This window comes from Gymnodraco acuticeps, unplaced genomic scaffold (assembly GCF_902827175.1).
Source record: "Gymnodraco acuticeps unplaced genomic scaffold, fGymAcu1.1, whole genome shotgun sequence".
NCBI lineage: Eukaryota > Metazoa > Chordata > Actinopteri > Perciformes > Bathydraconidae > Gymnodraco > Gymnodraco acuticeps.
The window spans coordinates 334,551-351,770 of record NW_022991956.1 but is presented as its reverse complement, the minus strand read 5'-3'; the positions used below and the strand labels follow the sequence as shown (position 1 = coordinate 351,770).

Genomic DNA, 17,220 nt, shown 5'->3' with positions numbered 1-17,220 from the left:
CCAGCGAAAGCGTCAAAACCCCTCTAAACCAGCCAACCATTCCATTCCATATCTACTGCAGCTAAATCGGTCTTAGCTGTTTTTTTTCAGCAGGGCTGTTACAAAGGTTACTCAAGTAAAAGTACAGAAGTATTGGCATCAAATTATAGTTAAAGTACCAAAAGTATAGTCTTTTTGCAGATTGGTCCGTTTCAGAATAATATATATGATATGTTTTATAATGATTGATCATTAAAGTGTTCTCAAAGCTGGTAAAGGTGCAGCTAGTTTGAATGACTGTGTATACTGCAGGGTAGCTTGTGGATTTACTCCAGGTGGAACTAAAGTCTGATTTAACACTTGATTATATTTCACATCATTCATCCAGATCTGTAAAGTAACTAAAGGTATTAAATACATGTAGTGACAATATGAACGTTCTCCTGTTGTGATTTTCTAATGTTTTAACAACCAGTATTATGTTTACCTTCACGAGTGGCTGTCCACTCAGTGAGACACACCTGCAACCAAGTCGTATTTCTAGGATATGAAAACATTTATTTATATTGAACATGGCCGCTTGGCATCCTGAATGCTCTCATCGAAAGGCAAACTCCATAAGTTCCTCATTTATATCTTCCTGCTCACAATAAAGATTATTATCATAAAACAAACTCAAGCTGGACTCACTTCCAACATGCTAGCGTCACATCTGTCTGCACCGTGTCACAGCTGTAAAGCGCTGCACATGTTAGTCACATTCGTGTAAATCTGTCACACCTAACACCTCAAAAGTGTAATTCTGTGAACAACGAGTCTCACCTTTTGATGTGAGCGCGTGCCTGCAGTCGTGTGTTTTTTATGTCTGGGTTAGACGTAACCTAGACGACCTGACTCAGCTCTGCTGCGTTTTCACTTCCACCTCTCCTGTGCAAAGTACCCTGATTGTGACTTCATTCACGAGAGGTCACTTGGTCACATACCTGTTACAGAGCATACGCTAAATCCATAGACTGTATTAAAATCAGGCTGTATCATATTGGGCAATGCTAACATTCCACACCGCAGTGATGGCAAAGGTTAGTGATAATAATGGGTAATGTGCAGCACTTTACTCAGTGTTTTCCTTTGTGATTAATACTGATTTGATAATAGAAATCAATACATTACATGTCACTTGTTAGACGCTTTTATCTAAAGTGACTTACATACTCACTATGGGCAATCTCTACAGGAGCAACCTGAGGTGAAGTGTCTTTCCCAGGGACACAACAACATACATGATATTGGCTTTTACTTCATATTTACTGACTGCAACGGTGTATTTGCTAATAGGCAAAAACAATCTTATTAAGCGTGCGTGCGTGCAACCCTGGTTGTAATGTTTAATAATAATACATTAACTCTCTCAATTCCTTATGTATTAATGTTAAATAAAGAAAATATGTTACGTTTTATGTTCTTATTGTCTGGGCTCAAGCTTCCTATATCTTATTGGGATGTCCCATTTCACATGTCTCCATTATGTCTCGTGATTTTTTTAGTTTAACTTGTGAATAAATGATGATGACAATGATGAAATCCATTAATCCAAATGGATAACAATACTGAAAAAATGAAAATCAGCCACCCTCAAAACACCTTCAAGCTGTACCAAAAACCTAATTCTCACTTAGTAGTTTTGGGAGTAACCTTGACTTATTCTAAGCAGAATATTCCCTCCGGAGAACAGGCGCCCACTTTTCTCCTGACGAACACACTGATACGTAGGAGTTTATGGAAAAAGTCTGAGACAGATGCAGTGTGTGACACGGTGACTCAGCCTGTAGGCGGCCTCTCCACCGCGTCAGAACACTTCTCCAATCTGTCTGGAGCGAGAGCAGACTGCAGCCCATCCTCAAGTTTCACTAGATGCTCGGACATCACACACACATGTACATATACACACACACACACAATGAGCTCTGTCTCTTAACTGGAAACACTTAATTTCATGCCTTGGATTTAAGCAACCACGGATTCTTGCTCCATATGAGGAAGAAAGTAAGTATAATTTATTTCTCTTACAGAAACAGTTTGTTGTAAAAGTGTATTCAGTGATTTAGCTGTATTATATGGTTAAATTACAGAGAGAGATGTATGTTTGTATATTCTTCTTTATTCTTACAATATATTACTGTACAATCAGAAAAATGATCTCACAGTGTTTCTTTTTTCAGTGTTGAATAAATCGTAGCGAAGAATTTGTGAATTTAAGACATAAATACATCAGTGCTTAAATATTTCCATAGTATCTAAACATTCAGTGTAAAAAATAAGAATAACTCCTCTGACAAAACCTCAGTATTTCTTTTAAAAAGTGATAAATGTGTAAATTTAAGATATAAATACATCAGTTCTAAATGTGTAAAGAGGTCTACAGTCACTGCTGGTGTTGTAATAATAATAATAATAATGCATTTAATTTATATAGCGCTTTTCAAAAGACACTTTACCACACAGTCGCACAAAAAGCAGACAGTAATCTCCTGAAAGGGGAAGAAAAGGATTTACTTTGACTCAATATATCGAACAGAATAGATTGTGTGTTCCCAGACGGCCATCTGCATATTCATTTGACAAGGATGAAAAAATCCTTTGAAGCCAACACTCACTCTGGCAACTTTGAAGTGTGATTCATCAGATTCAACCTCATTGCATGCTTTTTGCATTTGATATCTTAAAGTCTTTCAAGTGGCAAATAGTCAAAGCAGATGTCAAAAAAACGTCTGTGCATTTGGTCCTGCCGTGTCTTATTATTTTATTATCATTCAGGCGTGAAATGAATCCACGGTCTAAATAGTTTTTATTTTGGACTGGGGTTGTAACTAACTATTATGTATTTTATCAGTTTCATTGATGATTCATTTGCCTTAGCTTTTTTTGCTTTAAAAATTCAAAAAAGTGTATTACCTTTGGACACATTTATTTCTTGTCTCGTTCAGAAATGAAAAGCAGAGAATTTGGTATAATTTGAAAGTCCCTGAGTCCTTGAAAAACAAGTAAAACTATACTACAGTATATCAAATCCTGTTTGAGTAAGAAATTGTCCTTTTTTGTTTTTTTTACACATAATATGACATTATTTGCACGTGTTTTCATATACCGTTCATGTTGTATGGAAATTATGATCATCAAAGAGTTGACTGCTATGATGTTGTGTATATAAAAATATTCTGTAATCCTTAAATGTCAAAAGAAATTACTCACAATAAGGTTAGTTGAAAGCAATAATATTAACCTATTATTTAACCTTATTGTGTTGACATAAAACATTAAATTAAAGTCAACCGTTCAGTTTTTTCAGAGCATTAATTTTCTTCTGTCTTTTAGATCTTGAAAGCACCTTGTCTCCTCTTGAGTCTGTTCACAAGTTTAAATCTCTGCTCCGGAAAATTTGGGACGCCGATTACTGACGATGTGAGCAAGCTGTCATTATTGGTGAGTTAATACAGGGTTGATGCATATTACCCATACATTCATATACATGTTTCTAGTGTTTGTATTTAACCCCACACAAATCTTTCTGTCATCTTCTCCGCTGTAGAAGCAGAATATCCCCTCTGATTATGAGATTCCTGTTAGTTACATTCCCAAAGAAGTGGTGAGTATAAGGAGGTGAAAGTAGGAATAATGTCAAACAGATTATTAATGATTGAACAAACAGTGATAATTTCTTTGGTACACATCTGCAGGCTGGCACGTGCTGGGTCGTGTTGAACATCTATCCTTTGGAGCAGAGTCTAAGGAAGCTAGCCAACATGTTTGGCACCATTTCCTCCAACAAAGAAAACATAGTCGTCTTCATTGCGATGCTGAAGAGTTTACGCTTCACCTTTGACCATGAGGAGCTCGTAAGTAATTGGAAAGGATTGAGCAACTTGGACTCAGTTTTAGGAAGTCATATTTTGCACATTCAGGGTCTGTTTTGCACATATAATTACATAATTGAGGTTTATCAGAGCTGCTTGTTGTGCTGTTGATCCCCCAGGAAACTGCGATGCAACTCTTCCAGTGTCACTATCAGGAAGGGCGCTTGACATCGGGCCTTTACTTTGACTACATCAAAGACGTCTTACATGCGGCCTCCAAAGGAACATCCGGTTTCTCGTGCAAGCCACCACCATGCCTTAATTCACAACAAATACCAGGTACGGTCATGCATTTGCATTTGTAATGGCTTCCTCAACAACTAAAGAAGCTTAGTGGCCTATTTGTTGGCAGATATTGATTCTGTGGTCAAGAAAACACAACTGGGGATAGGAACCGGATATGTACGCTAACCCTGAACACACAGGTAATTAAGCGGTTATAGGGTCATAAAAGCCTGCTAAGTGGGGCTTTTACACCATGCATTTGTCAACGTGAGTCTTTTTGAGAGACAGAAACCATTTGAATCATTGATGCTAGTTCAATAAATAAGCAATGTATGTGTGAGCAATAACGTGTATATTTGAGTGGACTGTAAACAGAGGCGGGTGTGATTTGTGTATGTACATCTCAACCCAGTCTCATGGCATTTCGTGTTCACCAACACGATTTTTAATCTATTGATTCGTGTTCACCAACACGATTTTCCCCTTTTTTCGTGTTTGCACAGCACGATTTTAAAAGCAATGTATTTCTACTGGTAATGACGCTCATGGAAGCACGGCATTCGTTTGTTTCGGCTGCCCTTAAAGGCAATGTGAGCGTCCATTCTCATTGGATAACGGAGAATTGTACACCCGGAAGTAAGTATTCCCCTTACTGTCGATTGATTTTACAGTGATGTCTGCACTACTCATCGACTAAAAAACACCAGATTATCCTTGTTAATTACACAACATTGATTGGTTTAAATTGTGTGCAATGCTCTTGTATTTTTCCCCTTCGATTCGGAGAAAACAAATATTTTTTCGGAGTAAAGGATAGCAGAAGACACCTACACTACCCAGAATCCCCAGCTATCGGGGGAGTGCTCTGTTTGACAAAACCCCGTGATAGTCCTCAAGCTCTGTGATTGGAGAGTGTGCTCCGAGGGTTACGCCGAAGCCTCGAACAGCACTTGAAATGGGATGGAACCACGGCAGACTGTTCAAAACTGGATTTGAACGGGTCCACCGCGTCCCCCCCTCCCCCACCCGTCCCCAGAACTACACATGATGGCTATTCTGTTTCGCAACATGTTCTCTATCTATAGGCGCATTCACACCGCAGTACTTTTCCCACAAAGGTTCATGAGAACTTAGTTCATGAGAACTCTTTTGTCGCGTTCACACCAAAAAGAGCCGGTACTAAAATTAGTTTATGAGAACCTTTTTACCCCCACGAAAGTATACGCCGTGAAGTGGTTTGCGGCCTGCCAGTAAACCCAAAGCAGAAGAAGAAAGAAGAAGTGACGTCAGCGGCTTCATTGGCCTAATCCTCCCCCAGGGATTTATTCCGGTGTGAACGCGATCTGTACTTAGTTCATGAGAACTAAAGAGTTCTCATGAACTAAGTTCTCATGAACCTTTGTGGGAAAAGTACTGCGGTGTGAATGCGCCTAATGGCACGTCTCTACTGGGAGTTGTAGTTTTAAAAGACGTTTTCATATTTCCCATATAATAAGAAGTTGCCAGTATTAAACTGTGTACATCCCTGGAGGTTTAGGGGAAAGGAAACACTCAAATTTAAAACATATAATTAATAAATGGGTGAAAATTGCTTGTGCCCATAATGGGCAGCATTAATATATATACACACATGCCAGCTAAGGTCAGAAGAGCTTTATTTAACAGCTGGTCTTATGTTTGTGACCCCTGTTGTTAATTGATAACATTACATTACATTACATTAATTGATAAGCCTGAAACATGCACTTGTCAAGGTTCAGAGGCAAATTTTGCAAATATGGCAGTAGCCATCGATCAGCTTAAGATAAGATATACTTTATTGATCCCAAGTTGGAACATTTGCGTTACATCAGCATGTGTAACAGTTGTAAATATGCAGTGGTGTTTATTTGTAAATCATTAGTATAATCACACAAATTCTGTGTTTTATATTTAACAATTCTGTGTTCTTTTATTTATTGATTGTTCAATACCTGACAAGGCCGGAGATGAAATATCTACATACATCTTATAAGAGTATAATACATTATGTATAATATCAGTTAAAATAAGTGCTTCAACATAGTTACATTGCTGGAGGTATGCACAAATATTGATAGATGTCTTGTAATGCACTATTGAGGAACCTGCGACCCAAGTTTTTCATTCAATGCATAACTACACCATAGTTGTGTAGGCCTATATGTTATGTCAATAAACCTTAGAAAATCTTGAAAGGGATGTGCAAAATAGTCATTATATACAGTCTTTAATGAACTATTAGTAGAGAATAACGAGTAATGAATATACTTTATAGGGATCCTATTAATATCTAATAATAAAAATAATGAAATTCCAATAACATGCTTTAACAACTAGGTGTCCCTTTATATCAGCTGTGCACCTTTATGGTGTAAATACAGCCTATCTACCAATTGGATCAAATATAAAAGTCAGCCGAATTAGTGTTGATACGGCAAGGAGACGTATTGTGTGAAAAGAAATGTGAGATGGTGTTTAATGGCTGATATATTTATGATCCACGTCACGTTTTCAGTTCCTCATGTTTGTCTAGAAGTCTTCTCATCAGGGCTCTATAAATACAGAACTACGGCAGATATGTAATATTTAATGCAGCCGAACCGTGTATTACAATGCCGTTATGTGATGATTTCAAAAGAAAAAGCAAGCACACTCGGAATATAAGGAATATATATATTTTTTAAATGTTTTCCGGTTCTGTTTCCGGTATTTGTTTAATGACGATGTGCACAGGGGGAAATAACGTAGGCTATCTTTAGATGCGGATTTGTTAAACAAATATGTTTGCGCTGTGGGACCAACACTATACAATGACGGGGAAGGGGGTAGCAATAAAGATAAGACCATTAACAGTTACACAACATAACCGAAATAATATCGATAGGCAGCATCCCTAGCAACCACCTTGGTAACAATGAAAACGTTCTATGGACGCAATTTCCTGAAGTAATCTTCGTAATAACTAGCAAACTAAAGATCATGTATCACTGCACACATAATCTGAAATAACAACTCATATTTCTCGCATCAAATGACATCAAAACGCATTTTAATGGCCAAACTAACTTTAAAATAGGCCTTTTCCACCGAGAATAAAACGAAGTTCGACCATGTTTTTTTTTTCTGCAGGGAGAAATTTGAAGATCACGTGACATAGACGCCAGCCATTGGAATGAAATGTGAAAAAAAACGGGGTTTGTCAAACAGAGCACATGGTGTAAACGATAGCTGGGGATTCTGGGTAGTGTAGTGTCTTCTGCCATCCTTTACTCCGAAAAAATATTTGTTTCTCCGAATCGAAGGGGAAAAATATAAAAGCATTGCACACAATTTAAACCAATCAATGTTGTGTAATTAACAAGGATAATCTGGTGTTTTTTAGTCGATGAGTAGTGCAGATATCACTGTAAAATCAATCGACAGTAAGGGGAATACTTACTTCCGGGTGTACAATTATCCGTTATCCAATGAGAATGGACGCTCACATTGCCTTTAAGGGCAGCCGACACAAACGAATGCTTCCATGAGCGTCATTACCAGTAGAAATACATTGCTTTTAAAATCGTGCTGTGCAACACGAAAAAAAGGGGGAAATCGTGTTGGTGAACACGAATCAATAGATTAAAAATCGTGTTGGTGAACACGAAATGCCATGAGACTGGGTTGTACATCTTCATGTCTGTTATATATTTGTGGAATAAAAAGAAAAAGAAAAGATGATAGGTCAGGATCAGATTTCTAAATATATTATCTTGTTCCAGGTGGTCAGCGGGAGGGTCGTAAGTACAACTGGTCCAACAGATATCCACTGCTTCTGGCTCTCATCCCCTTCACAGCTTGTGTTGTCATCATAGTGTGGCTGGTGAGTAATTATTCGGAGTGGAATTAGCTACTTTATGAAACGTGAAAATTAGTTTTCACTTTGTATGATAGATAATATACAATACATAGACACAGTGTGAAACAATAGTAATTGACCAGCATGAGGTCATTACTAAGACAGTGAAGATGGTACAAATCCCGGCTAAACATCAGCATGATAGCATGTTTGTGTGAACATGTTAGCATGCTGATGTTAGCATTTAGCTCGAAGCACTGCTGCACCACAGAGATGCTTACCATGGCTGTAGACATTAATTATTAAATTACATGCATTTAGCTGACACTTTTATCCAAAGCAACGTGCAATAAGTAAACCAAAGTAGACCAAAGATGGGCATTGTAGAAGTAGGTTGTAGCCATGTTGTGGTTTTTTGCAACCCAAAAGCCTCACAGAGAGTGGAGCTAAGTTAAGCTAATGCTAAAAGAAAAAGCAATTTTCTGGCAAGTTAAAAATAAGGACACATAACCAAAGTGAAAGCATTTAAGTTTTACAGGGGAAAACACAACACCATAAAGCAACCCAAACACAAGTTAGCCATTAAACATATTGCTTTCTATTTTATTATAAATTGGACTAAGAAACAAAAATCATGCATCAATGCTACATACTCATGCTGTATGGAATAAACTAGCGTCGGAAATAATTATTTTGCTCCTTTACTGAGAAAATTGGAATACAGTTATTACACTCGAGACGGATGATTGCATGCATGTATAAAAGGGTGATCATGTCAAACTCAAAAGGACTGAATAGATTCTATACCACAAGGAGCACTTTCACTTTGGACTTCCGGCTCTTGATCTGCTGGGAGCCATTTCACAATTAGTTATTTATAGAGGACCATATCCTGGTGTTATATAACAGATGGAATATACCTCAAATTATAGTGGTTATCTGTTGTTGTTTTAAAGAAACGTAGGCGCCTCCATCTAAACATACCGTTATTTGGTTAGAAATACTTCCATTAACAACACTTCACTCTAATCTCTTTGGGTTACTGTGGTTCGCCCTAATTAATCCTTCATGATAATGTGCCTTCATTTTGGTGAGCACCTTCCAGGAAGGCAATTCCTGGTAAGTTAACATCTATGAAATATTCAGCAGTACTTTGAGGAACTCATCATTACCTAAAGTGATTGATTTCCGCTTTGGAAATGTATTATTGTCCATAGAAAACAGGAAACGGAAAACACTTTTGAGACAGTGAGTCATTACTTTCTCTTTCTCTTTTAACTTTCAGGTCAAGTCTAGGAAAGCTATTACCAGTTTGCAACACTGAAAATAGCCAAATGGCCCCTTCTGACACGCTCTCAAACTGTGTCTATCTCCATCCCACTTCAAACACTCACCCACGCCGCTGACACTCAGCCAGTGGGGGAGGCACATGAGAGCGGATGAAGCATGATTAATAGAAAAGGGAAATCTGCAACACAGAATAACAACTCACTCTCCAGGTTCTTCTGTTAGTGCCAGGAGCCTTCTGGATAAACAAGTGTTTTTTCTGACACTGACATCTGAGTGCACGGACTACGAGAGACGACTCACCTGCTGTGAAAGCGGGTGTGTCACAAAAATATTCCCCAAGCACTTCTGGCACTTAACTATCCAAAGAGGTTTTTGGGAGCAGCGGAAGAACGCCTTACACACTGGCTGGCTGTGATCCAAAATGGCTGGTGAAAGTACATTAGTTGTCTTGTCTTGGCCAGTGTTTAACAGCTTTTTATTTTTTATTACTGCCTCATGTCAATTCAGGGTGTTGCCATGCTCCAGTTTTGAGCTATCTGCGGAGGCTTGAATCAAACACTTTGTTTGGCAGAAGTCTTTACCTGTTGAGATGGGACTCCTGTCATCAATTTGTTTGCTGTTAGTTTCCGAGACTCACTGCTGTAGAGTAAACAGTCAACACACTGAATCCTACCTGCTCTACGTCTACTGAAAACATATTGGGGGGGTACATGATGCACATGCCTATCAATACTGCTTTTTGGTAAAGCATCAGAGGTAAAAAGGGGAATCAAAGAGCAGCTTGTCTTGTTGACTTGTTGACTTGATTCCAATTTGTCAAATTACAAACCTGCTATAGTCACGAACAACAGGCCGAGCACTTTGACAAGCGCTCTGCTTTGTGTATCAAAGATCTGACCAGATGGTAGATAGCCATCGCCAGAGGCTCTTTGAATCCCTTCATTGTATTTCAAAGCTGTTGCCCAGTGATCTATCGCTGCTGCCCGGGCACAGTCAGTGTGTTTTTAAAGCCTTATTCACTGAGTCAATCATGTTCAGTCATGAGAACATGACTTACCCGAATGTGAGCGCTGTTGTGCTGCATGTGTCAGAGGGAGGGAGGGAGAGACAGGACAGACAGGACGGGGGAAAGTGAGGGAGATAGGGATGGATAGATGGACGGTCGGATGAGCTCAGTGAGAAGCATAAGGAGGGCTTGTTCTCGCCACAAAAGAACTGGCCGTAGGCTGGAGGAAATGCCAGTTACAAACGCGACTGATGTCGGCAGACCCGTATGAGTCGGCAGGCAAAGAATCTCCAGACCACATACGCTTTGTAGCCTCAAATACAGAGGATGGTCAGTATATCTGAATGACAGTTTTCTGTACTCGTATGATTTACTGCCGAGACACATCAATGAAATATGGGAAGATATACCTTTATTCAAAATGTAGTGCATGAGGTCTACAACAATTGTTTTTTTCTGGTGACCCAAATTGCATACTTTTCTTCTTTTTTTTTTATTCGGTGGTGCATTTGTATTGTATGAGATGTTTAAGTTATTTTGTTACTAGTAAAAAAATATTTAATGATGTTTTTATTGTAATTTTGCAAATGGAAAATAGACCAAGTAATGAATGTATACAGGGTTTGACAAAATACTGTGAACATTCTGGGAAAAACAATTATTATAAGTAACTAAATGAACATTATAATCTGCTACTGTAAGAAGATGTAACAGATTATAATGACCATTTGGCCCGTTTTACTAAATGTTTACAATATTTGTTCTACCCCAATGTCAGTGTTACTGTATATGTATTTTCTGTGACAATGTCAAAAATATATATATATTGGTACATCATATTATTGTTGTCTGCAAAATAATGATGCATTTTTTTATTGCCATAGTTGTTGATTGCACAAATGACAATAGCATCAATAAAATGTGTTGGTGATTCAATTTGTAATAATTAAACCGCAGGTATGTTTGTTATGCAACATGAGCAATGATGGATATTGTCGTATTGCCAGGAGGCGTGTGGCGCAGTGGACTAGTGCGTTGGTGTTCGGATCAGGGGGATCAGGGGGTAATAGGTTCAAACCATGTCGTTGTGTCCCTGGGCAAGACACTTCACCCCAAATTGCTCCTGTGGCGATTGTCCACAGTATTGAGTATGTAAGTCGCTTTGGATAAAAGCGTCATGTAATGTCTTTTAACTATACGGTTTTATTAGCAAGTTACACATACAAGGTATTTGCTTTGGTGGTGCATACGAATACACAGAAAGAAGGATATGTAGCAAACAATCTAATAAATCTAAATCTAATAAAAACAGTACTAGTATAAAGCTATTTTAAAAAACAATGTTAAGACTATTGTAAAACATCCAAAATGAAGACAATATTTACACAACATATAATTATGTCATAAACTGAGTACAGTCAAATATAATACAATATGACAAACACTATATACTATATTGAAAGTGGAGAAATGTGCAGATTTTAAAAGATAGAATCGGAGGGATGAACCCCTCTTTAATGGTCACACATGCAGAGCACACAGCACACACAGTGACATTTGTTCTCTGCTTTTAACCTATACTAGGAGCAGTGGGCAGCTATTGTACAGCGCCTGGGGAGCAATGGGAGTCGGGGGGTGTCCAGTGCCTTGCTCAAGGGCACCAGGGCAGGAGGTGAACTGGGACCTCTCCAAGTAGCAGTCCACACTCCATACACTCTGGTCGGGGACTTGAACCGGCGACCCTACGGCTCACAGTCCAAGCCCCTACTGATTGAGCCACTGCCAGACAAGATGTAGTGTGGAGCAGAAATGTGCAGGATTTACAATATACAAAATATTAAATCAGAAATCAGGAACAATTGTATTGCCAACTGTACACGGTGCATACATAAACAGTTAAAAACGTTTAAAAAAAAAAAAAAAAGTATATAAAGAAACTATTATAAGTTAAGATATACTTTTTTTTTGCTGTTATTATTTTTCTTAGTAAGAACACATTATAACATCAAAATACAGTTCATTATACAAGTTTGATGATCATTTATTTGACAAATCGCTCTTCCACTTGCTCCTTCTTTGCAAATTCACCGTGCTTTTATTTTTTACACTCGTTTCCGCCGGAAACACTCGGACTTTTGTTTTGGAAAGCTGCTACCCAGCGGCCGCCATTATTCTTCCTGGCTTGACTGTCGGAAGAAAGGCATTTAATGACTTTTAAACATTATATTTGGGCTAAAACAATAACACCGTGAGTGTATCTGTGTAGTCGTTGCACATTCTCATGAAGTAGGGGAACCCACGCGGGCACAGAATGGAGAAACGGTCCGATACCACAGGTAGGTTGCTAAGCTACCAAGCTAACTGTAGCTAAGAGAACAACGGTTAGAAAATAAGACGCAAAGAAAACCACGTGTTGCGGAGAACTGGCTTTTCGCTTCTGATTGTTACGTGTTGCAGAGTTTTCTAAGGTTATTCTGCAGCTGTTTAATAATACAAGATAAAGCAGGGATGGTCCATGCCGCTGGATTTCAAATAAAATCGTCCTCTGCTCCGGATGCGTCGTGTTAAGCTAAGCTAACAACAACCAGGATGAATCCCGCTAAACACTAATCAGACTAGTTTGAGTTTGAATCTAACTAGGTTGCACTTTGGCGCTCATTCTCTTCCCGACTGTACGTACACGCAAACGTACCCGCTTAGTTTCATCCTAAACCAACCCATCTGCAGCTTATCTGCATTCATCATGTGTCAGCTCTGCAGCGCCCCCTACAGGTTCCTCCTGCACCTCCTGTGGTTTACTGTAACCCGGTACTCAGATCTTGTACTTGAGTAAAAGTAGAAGTACCAGAGTGTAGGAAAACTGTGTTACAAGTAAAAATCCTGCATTCAAAATGTTCCTCAAGTAAAAGTAGAAAAGTATTAGCATCAAAATATAGTGAAAGTAGCGACAGTAAAAGTAGTCATTGTGCAGATTGGTCCATTTCAGAATAATATATATGATATGTTTTATAATGATTGATCATGAAAGTGTTCTCAAAGCTGGTAAAGGTGCAGCTAGTTTGAATGACTTTGTATACTGCAGGGTAGCTTGTGGATTTACTCCAGGTGGAACTAAAGTCTGATTCAACACTTGATTATATTTCACATCATTCATCCAGATCTGTGAAGTAACTAAAGGTGTTAAATACATGTAGTGGAGTGAGGTATTTACCTCTGAATTGTAGTGGAGTAGAAGTACAAAGAAGCAAACATTGGTACCTCAAAATGACATTTTCTTAGTTGCAAACGTTGTTATGTTATTATAATTTATAGACGGTGGATATACTTGTTACTGAAGGGCAAATAAGTTAGTTAAACTTCAGTAAAACCGTAAGTACTATCATTTTAAAACAGGGCTCAACGTTCACAGCTTTAAAAACATTGCAGGTGTGTATGCAACCCTTTGCTCCAATTCAGTGCCGATTATTAGAGTCTGTGGGGGGCCCTAGCCAAACATTCTGGCTTAATAACCCCATATCTATTCCATCATCATCATTCTATCTATCCATCTATCTATTCATCATCAGCAAGCATCATCTATTCATTCATCCATCTATTATTCATCCATCCAGCATCTATCTATTCATCTATCTATCCATCCATCCATCTATCTATTTATCTATAACTTAGTCTTCATTTACAATATAGACAATATGCATCATTTTTAAACAACATACATCTATTGCAGTACAATTGTATAAAACACAATTTGCTTACATCTTTGTTCTCTTTTGAGAATCAAACAAAACAGATTAAAAAAATAATGCAACAACAAGTGAAATGAACTAACTAACTTTCTGAATTGCTTTTAATTCAATGGCAGGAGCGACAAGTGAACAACGAGGGAGAGGTTGAACAAACAGAAAGAGTAGAGGACAGAGAGAGTTAATGAACAGGAAGAAGACAGAGAGACTCAAGACGATGGAAGAGAGGTCTGCAGGTTATGGAAAGGAGAGAGACATGGAAAATGAATGTTGACAATGTTGTGTGATCATTTTAGCCTCTTCCGCATGTCCAGATCATTCATAGTAAACAATTCAACTGATTCAAAATAATTGATGCTACAGCCCACTGACATGGTTTGAAATCGATATATTATCCAATGTGTGACCCCCCACAGGACTTAAAAAGCACCTAACTAGATCATGAACATCCCAGAAATCTCGGGAGGGTATACCCCCGAACCCCCCTAGCTTGTTTGGAGCTCGGTATTTAGGAAATCCTGGATACGGCCCTGTGTGGGCCTTCTTAATCTACGTTCTTTGGGGGCCCCCTTCTGGTCCGGGGCCCCAAGCTGTTGCCTGTCCGCAACGGGCGTCCCCTGCTCCAAGTGGAAGCCCTATTATCATTTTGATATGTATTATAATAGCTATCATTCCTTTTCATTGATTAACATGCAGATCATTTTGGGATAATTCTTTAGCATGTCTATCCTAATTTCTCAAAATCCAAAATGGTGTCTTCAGTTGTCTGCTTTTGTCCGTCCAAACCCAGAAGATATCCAGTTTAATAGGAACTGAGAAAATATGCTATATTTGAGAAGCTGAAAACAGCCTTTCCTGTCAATCATGAATGAATAGTTAAGATACTTTATTTATCGATAGAGCTGGCGATTACTTCTCTGTCAATAGACCAAAACAAAGGAAACTGGCTTCCTATTTTTCTGACAGAAATCTTTCTAACTTTTATTTTTGTATATATTGATTGTTGTGCTTTTATTTAGGTCTTAATGTGTGCATATGTGTCTTTGATTGTGTATATATAGGTATATACATATTTGCATACATATATTTGTATTTTTTGTATTTGGGATTGTGGGAAACGGTATTTCGATCTCTGTCTGTACACTACACACAAGGTTCAGGTTCTTTATTTGTACCCGTAGGTAGATTTAGTTTGCAGATAAAAACCCACTAAAAACAAACACAGACAACAGACACATCTCTAATAAAAGAACTAATACAAGTAGACCCTGCTCTGTCAATTCTCAAAATATTAAAAAACATTTGAAAAGAAAAACACAAGTACAAACATGGGCATTCAAAATTCATAATTAAATAAATAGGCATCTGTGTGACACTCTTATGATTTGATAAGTTGTGCAATATCTGCTGGGATAAAACTGTTTTTATACCGCTTCGTTCTACTCTTCTCACAAACTGAAAGATTGACAATAAAGTTGACTTTGACTAACTCCCTCTTCTTCTGTTCACAGGTGCCCTCCCCCTCTCCTCCCTCCGCCTCATGGCCTCCCCCCTGCAGCTCACCTACTCGTACATCTGGCAGGTCATCCGGCAGAGAAACGTCAAGCAGTACGCGAAAGTGGAGGAGTTTGTTACCATGGTGACGCAAACTGTCCCCGACCTCATCAGCTTCAAGCAGACGGCGCAGCTCGTCCTGGGGTTGAGAGCGAGGGTGAGCGAATATCAAATTCAATGGAGCTTTAATAATAATAATAATAGATGACATTTGTTTTGCGCCTTTCAAGGGACCCAAGGCCGCTTTACATGGGGAACAAACAAACAATCAGAAGGGGCAAATAATAAAGTAAACACATTTACTTTAGTAGGAGTGGAAGCAGGGGGGCTGTGAAGGGTTAGGGGTCAAAGGCCATGGTGAACAGGTGAGTTTGTAATGCTTTTAATTGGCATGACCATATCAAATACATAGCACGTTGTACAATGTGTTACAACAGCAGAATACAGCATTTGTCAAAATGGTGGATTTATTTGCAAAATACAGTACCTCCATCACACTGAGCTTTTGATGCTGTTTCTTAAAGGTCCCATGTCCTGCTTTTCCGGTTATCACCCGTCCCCTTGTTGTTTTGAAGGTTGTTCTGCATGTAAACGGTCTGCAGAGTCACAAACCCTCAAAGTACACCCTGTAGCGAGTAAAGCTCTAACACAGAGAAGACCTGTCTGTGCTGCCCCAGAACGCCTCGTTGGACATTTCTCTTTTTCTCTTCCTGGGTATGGTGACGTAACCATACCCAAATAGACCAATCCACGGAGCCGTTACGTTACGTCCGCGGAACCGTTACGTTACAAATGGACCAATCCGCTGACTTCCTCACACACACACACACACACACACACACACACACACACACACACACACACAACCTTTTCTCAGCTGCAGCTTCACGGATTTCTCAGCCTGAGACGGTGGGAGGCTGTGAGTCTGTGTGTCTGAGCACACCCACAGACTCACAGCCAGGATGCGGGTGTGTGTGTGTGTGCTTGGGCTGGGTTTCGCTGTGTCTCGCCGACCCCACGCAGCAACCAGGAAACCACACCAGTAAGCCAGCTCACACTGTCCGCTCCTCGCAGCAACGTCCCGCCAACACGGCACCCAGACCCCACGCAGCATTCTCATCTGTTCGTCATTACTGGGGTCATTTTCTGGTTGCTAACAAACGCCATTAAAACATAATCTGTGATGTTCCGCTGTAACGGTGGTAGACTCATCAGAACAGAGTGGGCGAGCTGACCAATCAGAGCACAGTTGGCTCACAGGGAGGGGGGGGGCAGGAGCTCCAACAAGGCGTAGGACAGAGAGTGAATACACATACTATACAGAGATGCTGTTTGAGAAACCAATGTGAGTTTGGAACATTGAACAATGTAAATCTATTCTAGTCGACCTCAACAATGGAATTATGATCAGTGGAAATGGCCATGACCAGGGCCGTATGCATAATTACGTACTCTCGATTAAAGCAAACAGAAGAAGACGACATGTATCGTATCAACAAACCACCGCAGCCCGGACTTGTATCCGAGCAGCGGAGGAGTGATGTGGTATCTAGAGATCTGAGTCCAGTGCTTGTGTTTCTGTTCCTCAGGACATCATATGAGCAGCAGATCCTGTGTGAACGCTCTACGTTAGTCAGTGGACGTCCGACAACA

The 17,220-nt window shown here is 39.3% G+C and overlaps 2 protein-coding genes across 4 annotated transcripts in view; both read left to right on the top strand.

The window, feature by feature from the left end:
* Positions 1-1,788: 1,788 nt before the first annotated feature.
* On the top strand, positions 1,789-11,244 carry kitlgb (kit ligand b). 2 transcript variants are annotated; one of them, XM_034200651.1, is made up of 7 exons: positions 1,789-2,022; positions 3,352-3,459; positions 3,566-3,622; positions 3,714-3,872; positions 4,010-4,169; positions 7,898-7,998; positions 9,260-11,244. In XM_034200651.1, exons 1-7 carry the CDS (start codon positions 2,011-2,013, stop codon positions 9,296-9,298), a joined length of 636 nt encoding a protein of 211 aa, XP_034056542.1. In that variant the 5' UTR covers positions 1,789-2,010; the 3' UTR covers positions 9,299-11,244. The 2 variants fall into 2 exon arrangements, with proteins under 2 accessions (XP_034056542.1, XP_034056541.1); XM_034200650.1 differs by having other exon boundaries at positions 4,001-4,169.
* Positions 11,245-12,398: 1,154 nt separating this feature from the next.
* Positions 12,399-17,220, top strand: part of LOC117535979 (TERF1-interacting nuclear factor 2-like) — a 22,990-nt gene continuing 18,168 nt past the window's right edge. For both annotated transcript variants that reach the window (XM_034200668.1, XM_034200667.1), the window contains exons 1-2: positions 12,399-12,606; positions 15,525-15,724. In XM_034200668.1, coding sequence (XP_034056559.1) covers positions 12,582-12,606; positions 15,525-15,724 — 225 coding nt within the window. In that variant the 5' untranslated portion in view covers positions 12,399-12,581. The remainder of the gene's footprint in view (positions 12,607-15,524; positions 15,725-17,220) is intronic.